The sequence below is a fragment of the Tinamus guttatus genome, unplaced genomic scaffold, assembly GCF_059628265.1.
Source record: "Tinamus guttatus ecotype Peru unplaced genomic scaffold, ASM5962826v1 Tinamus_guttatus_pri_ptg000234l, whole genome shotgun sequence".
NCBI lineage: Eukaryota > Metazoa > Chordata > Aves > Tinamiformes > Tinamidae > Tinamus > Tinamus guttatus.
The window spans coordinates 74,271-80,939 of record NW_028288768.1 but is presented as its reverse complement, the minus strand read 5'-3'; the positions used below and the strand labels follow the sequence as shown (position 1 = coordinate 80,939).

General features: G+C 34.8%; 1 protein-coding gene across 1 annotated transcript; it reads right to left on the bottom strand.

Moving 5' to 3' along the window:
- Positions 1 to 1,391: 1,391 nt before the first annotated feature.
- On the bottom strand, positions 1,392 to 6,220 carry LOC104572032 (MANSC domain-containing protein 4). Its single transcript, XM_010219169.2, has 3 exons — positions 5,955 to 6,220; positions 2,376 to 2,510; positions 1,392 to 2,071 (listed from the first exon to the last, which is right to left on the bottom strand). Exons 1-3 carry the CDS (start codon positions 6,181 to 6,183, stop codon positions 1,392 to 1,394), a joined length of 1,044 nt encoding a protein of 347 aa, XP_010217471.2. The 5' UTR covers positions 6,184 to 6,220.
- Between the last annotated feature and the right edge of the window lie 449 nt (positions 6,221 to 6,669).

Here is a 6,669-nt window from a genome sequence, read left to right as displayed (position 1 = left end):
CTAGTTTTTGAACATTCCATGAGTCTTACTAGCTTTGAAACAATTTTCTGCATGGACATTATTTTTCTTTCTGCATCATTTAGACTTCTTTGGAAAATGAAAAAACTTCTTACTGTAAGTGAAGAAGTCATCTAGAAAAGCAAGAAAATTCTTAGTATAAATGAAGAAGTGCTGTGAACCATTAGCAAGTTTAAAAAACAAAGAACAATTTCAGTTACTGCTGAAAATGTTCGCATTGCTAAACCAACTTCCTAAGTATGGTAGGGCAGGGAGTTAGCTTGCTACCCTGTTCATCTAGTCACTTGATTTGTATTTGGGATGAGCACTTAGGAATGCAGTACACAAGATTAGAAAAAAATAATAATAATTTTAATGCTATCTTCTGCTGCTTCATGGTACTTTATTTTAATGCTACCTTCAAGAACTTCCAAAGCCTTTTGCACTGTATTACTATGTAACATATGTTAAATAAACACCCTGTTTAATTTTAAAGAGCTAATGAAATAAGCAATAAATACAAATAGGCAAGAAAACACAAGTCAAGGTGAACAACCTATATTGGCACTAGTAGCAAGATATGAATGGCCCTTAGTCAGTCACAGTTATCCCTTTCTTAGCCAATGACCAAGTGGGTTTTTAAATGTGTAACATAGCAAGTAAGTTTACAGAAGCAATAAAAGTCTGAAGGTGTTTCTGGGAGGACTTATAAAACATTTGAAGTGATACTATCAGAGCAAAGTGAGAGGTGGGCTAAAAATAAAGCTTGAAGTTTGAATGGCCAGATATACTTGGGTAAAAGTTAATTTGGTAGTTTTGAGGATTTAGGTTTTTTGTTGTTTGTTTAGTGCTGGTTGAATTGTTCCAGAGATAAAGGAGGGGAAAAGAACCCTGTATGTAGATTTTAATTGGGGAATATCAACATTTTTTTTTTTAGAAACAGCTAGATCTGAGGCAATTACAGGCTGTTTAGAACTAAATGCCTCTTGTGATACTTTAATTAGTTTTGCTGTTTGCAATTATACTTACTTTCCTCAGGTTGGTCAGCGTGAGGGGAAGGATATATAAAACTGCAATAAACCTGACCTTTAAGATATAGTAAGTATATATTGTTTGTTAGGCGTTAGTCTGGGTCAGATTACAAACCCAAATGTGTTCAAACACCTCCAAACATGCAGTGAGAGCTATGGAGTGTGCACCTCTTCCCTGAAGAGACAAGGAAATTGTGTTTTCTCTCATGAGAATGAAATTGCAACCAAAGGATGCTGAGACTATCAGTAAAAATCATCTTCTGTCTTGTAAAAGAAATATATAAGAAATAACAATTCTTACTGTATATTGTATATACACTTCATTTTTAAAAAACTGTTCCAAAACAAGAATGTGACAGTATTTTACAAACTACTTTTGACAGCAGGATATTTTATGAACTGTCTAGAGACTGTTCTTCCTTTCCGTATGGGCTTATACTGACCTCGCCTCTTTCTGCAACACCCTGATGCAAGAACAACAGTGCAACAGCAAAGGAAGATGAGAGAAGAGCAAAGAACAACAGCAATCAACCACACACCCAAAGCTACAGCCTCCCAAGCAGGTGCCTCATTTTCCGAGGTGTAGTTCCTACCGCTGTAGCCTTTGGTATCATTGAAGTGCTGCTTACTGCTGTTCAGACGAGGAGAAGTGGGTACGTGTGATAACGTCTCGGGAGATCTAGTTATCAAAGTCGAAGGTACAGTCCTTTGGTCTGAGCTGGTGAGAGACCTAGTGCTTACTGAAGTTGTGCTTGTCATCTTAGCAAAAGGATCATCCAGTAGAAAAGTTTCTTGCCTGGGCAAAGTGGTAACTTCAGTTTTTTGGACCACTAGGCTTGTGCTGAATGGGTCTATTAAGCCATGACTAGTGGTAGAAGATGGATTTTGGGGTAGGAGATAACTTGACGTGACATTATTTTGCTGGCATCTTTCCAGCTCAGGTATCTTTGTGCTGCTTTGCTTTTCATTTTTGTTCAGTAAGGAGCGAGTATTTGGCTCTTTTGGTGTCAGCTTCTCAAAAATAAGAAGATCTGGATCAATCCCTATTAAATCATAAACAAATATTCTTTAGATAATCATCTTAGTATCAGCATGAATCAACATAAATCTTTAAAGCAAGAGTGTACCTTCTAGGTCCTTTCTCAAATGTCAAATGGGAGAAAGGGGGGAAGTATTCTCTGAAATGTGTACATTAATGTAAGAGTAATACTGGTGCATTCTTAACACTATGTGTGTTACCTAAAAGTATATTACCTGTACTTTTAGCATAACAATAGATCTAGTAAAATTTTAGCATTTCTTACAGTGGCTGTGTTCTCAGCCTTTATGCACATAGTATTTGATTACCTGCTGTAATGTTGTACAAAATGGTGTTGATTCTAGCCTTTAGTATGCAGCTTTCCAAGGCGGGGCAAGACATGTGCAGGCAGTTCATGTTCTCCTGAGGAGCTCCATGGTAGAACACTGCTAGATTGCAGGAAACTATAAGAAAAGAATAAAGCTGAGGATCAGCCTCCTGATTCTTGCATTTTGCACATTACATTACTTAATAATACAAGAGCAGTAATACCAGGGAGCTACATAGCACTTAAAATCTGTGCTTCTCATTATCTTGCAAACTAATTAAATCCCTGGTCAGATAAGTGGAACTATTTAGAACTATTATTTTACATTTGGAGAGAAGGGCCGCTTGAATTCCAAATATGACAATTTACAGAACTGCTAAACTGAATTTACAGAACTGCTAAACTCCTGCTACCAGTTTCTTCACACAGTCCTTTCTCTCATGCTACAGCTGCAGGGAATGGATCATTTCTAAAAGAAAAACTACCAAGGAAGACAGCTTTGAGCTGTTTACTCTTGTGGTATGAATACCTGTTTGCTTGAAACTGTAATGCAACCATTACTTCAGCCAAACTATTAAATAATCATCTACTGAACTCCAGTAAGTAGGTAGCATGCTGGCCTCTGACAGTTCCCAGTCCTGCTCCTTTTTTGCCCTTCTGCTATTGGGCTTCTGTGAATGAAGTGTATAGACTCAGTTTAGACAATTTCTGATTTGCGTTTGGAAATTCAGATCTATCTTCCCACATCAGAAATCAGGACTAAAATAATGCCTCAACAATTTGTCACTGAAACAGAATTTCCAAAAGTATAAAGATTCCTGAATTCCAGTGATTTAAGATTTACATTGAAAATAGAACTTAGAAATTAGTTAGATGCTTTTAATAGTTTTATATTTACATCCTATTCTCATATTCTAAAATATGAATGGTTACAGTTAGTGTCTAGATCAAAACCTGTTCAGGATTCTTCTCAGAGTTTTAACTATCTAGTCAAAAGTTAATTTTATTTTACAGTTTTCTTTTATGATATCCTCCTTGGAGCAAGATAATAGTTTGGGGGTCAATTAGATTATTTTTATATTTAATTCTACCTAATCTCCTCCTTCCTGCCTTGAATGTAACTTCCATACCTGAACTAACATGGCTACTTGCAATTAAAAGGATTGTTAAAACTATGGGAAAAATAGACAGCAGGAAAAGCCAGAAAATTACTAAAAATGCTAAAGAGAACTTTTCTGATACTGATTTTGAGTCTCAAGTTTGCACTGGAGAATATTCTAGCATTTCTCCCGAGTCTAAGTTTAGCAATGTATTTATGAAATGAGCTTTAAGAGCTTATGTGTATTTTTTAGTGTAATTCTAATTAAAATATGTGAATTACTGAAAATGAAAAGTTGCTTCAGGCAAATTACCTTAGATAGTAACAGATAATTCTGTGATTTTTGTTAATACTGAAAAAGAAGCATTTCAGTTAGAATATATTGATTTAGCACCATTGAAACAAAAGCTTTATTTTACTTGAATTATTCAGAAGTTATTTAACTTTATAAATGTATTCCATTTCTTGTACTAACAAGTATCATCATACTAGCAGGTAATTTAAAGTAATTTGCAATACTTCCACAGTATATAATAGAAAAATCGTATAATTCTTTCCATTTTATGTAATTCTTAACAAAAAAAAAAAGAGGGAAAGAAAAAAGACTTAACTATCCACAAATGAAATACACTGAATCCATCTCTTCTAGCTTTTCTCTGATAGTGTTTGTTTGTTTGTTTCAGTTAGTAACCTGCATATGGCATCATCCAGTAAACATACAGCTTGGAAACATTTTTTTTTTCAGTTATTATGAACTTTTCTGCCATAAAAGTATTATTATAAAAAAAATTACAAATAATTTATGCCACACATCTTAAATTCTTGCAATGAAAATCCACAAAGAGAATGATAATTTTACAAGATTATACAAAGCTCTGAATTTATTACATGCCAAACACTTTACAACTTTATTCAAAAGATTACAAACACCCTGCTGGGCTCAGGGGGAATCTTTAGTCACTATATAAATATTTCAATCTATTTCTTGAGGACTACAAATATTTTTACAGGTGATACACAAACTACATTAGTTGCCATGGTTAAGGCAACTTAAAATCTAGTTTATATTTTTAAGAAAATGATTCTCAGTACAAAAATAATTTCTAGGCACTGCAAATGTTTTTGTATTATTTTTAGCATAAACTAACAGTTTAAAGGACAAAGCCTTTCAAATATTTGCTTGAAATATCCATATAGTACTTGATTTTCTGTGATACCTCTTATTCAAAGATTAATGCAAATACTAAGAATGTGATATTATGAAGTCATTATTTGAAAATAAAAATTTTCAGATTTTTGTTAACATTTATGATTTTTATTTTGGAGAGAAAAATAGTCCTTCAGTAATTTCATCACATATTGTAGCAATATGTACCTTTGCCTTCAGACCCAGGTACAGTATGTTCTGCATTTTGTTAAAGAATGGACATTTTCTGCTAATAACATATTTTATATTTGTTTTTACCATGATATATGAACGCTGTGCAGGTTTGCTAATATAAAGACTATCTTAAGAACATAAAAGATGTCTGAAAATAATATATCTGTTTGGACGGAGAAGTGAAATTTACTAAAATTTCCCTACTTTCCATATTTCTCTCAGGTTGTTATAGTTGCGCAGTTTTTAGAAACTCCTTCAATACAACATAATTCTAAAAATGTTTTTCATTTCCAGGATTGCTTTGTAACCTTTGTGAAAATACCATTAAATATTAGAAAAAGAAGTCTTATAAAATAGGGGAAGAAAAATAATTCACGAACTGTTTTAAGGAAGGACAGTTCTTTGGTCAGGATAAAAGCTCTAAGAGTTTGCAATAAAATATTTTTTATTATTTGAAGAGTAATAAGCAACAAGTTTTATGGTTTGCTTTTAAACTATTTCAAAAAGCTTTTGAGTTGTAAGATGAGCTTTTAGTAACTCTGTCTTTACTGTATGTATATGTATGTATATGGGCAGTTTTTAATAACTGGCAGGCCACTTTTATGCCCTGTATTCAAAAACCTTCCAAGTCTTTTGTTTTTTTCAATCAAATTTATGCACCACAGAAGCACTCTTAAAGAGCATTCCTGCATATACTACTAAAGTGCATTGATACAAAGAAAATGTTGTCTCCTAGCGTTAAGACAAGCAATTAAGTTTACAATTTTTTATTCTGAGACTAAATTTATAAGACGGAATAAAGGGGTTGCAAGCTGAATAATTGCTGTGTCTCTGTTATTGCTCATCTTGAGGTTGTATCTGGGTTGTATAAGTGGTGTAAACATTCAAAAAGAGTGCTTTATCCAAGAAACTGAGTATTCTTGTATCTCAAAGAAGGGCAATTTTTGTTTGTGTTTTCTCTTCATTCCACACCATATTCTAGCTTAGTACCAGAAGAAATATTGGCATAAGAGAAAAATCAGCATAAAAATAACTATTTTCCTCATACATGGTAATACATATTTCAGTCTCAGTCATAATTGTTAGAACAAAACACTCACCGTTCTTCAGCAGGCAGCAAGTTCTGCTGCACTGTTGGGATGAGACTTCTGAATAAATCTTTAGCACCTGGGCTCCCCTCCGCTGTGATTCCTGCAGGTCGATCAGAAGACCTGGAAACTGTCGGATCCAGCAGTTTTTGTAAAAAGCAGTGGGTGAGCAGAGAGAGCTCGATTCCATGGCCCAGCCCAGAACCAACAGCACTTCTGCTAATGCCACCAACAGAACCATTTCTTCAGTGTAACGGGCTTCGTCCCTGAGCTTTGTCCTCCACAGCTGCACTGAGGTTTAGACTAGCATTTTAACGGACAAGCTCTTGAGTGATGAGGATACTGCCAGGGAAATGAGCCGGAGGATGGTTTCTCCAAATTATTCCCATGGTGATGCTTGGGCAGTTGCTGAAAGGAAGCAGGCATATGAGCTACATATGACTATAACAGTTATTATTTGTTCTGCAAACAAATTATTTGGAAATAGATCTTGACAGCCAGTGGACATAGATTGCTTTCAGTCATTCAGAGAGATTATTTCTGTGATCCCAGGTTTGCATCTCCTTCTGAGCTCAAGCTACCCAGGCAGCCTTAATGTTTAGTGAATAGTGGTAAACATGGGAGATCATTGAGTTTCACCTCGGCTCTGAAAGCATGCAGGCCAGCCTCCTGAGAGCAGGTAAGTCTGCCATGTTGTTCAGGCTCACCTTTACATTCCACACACAGG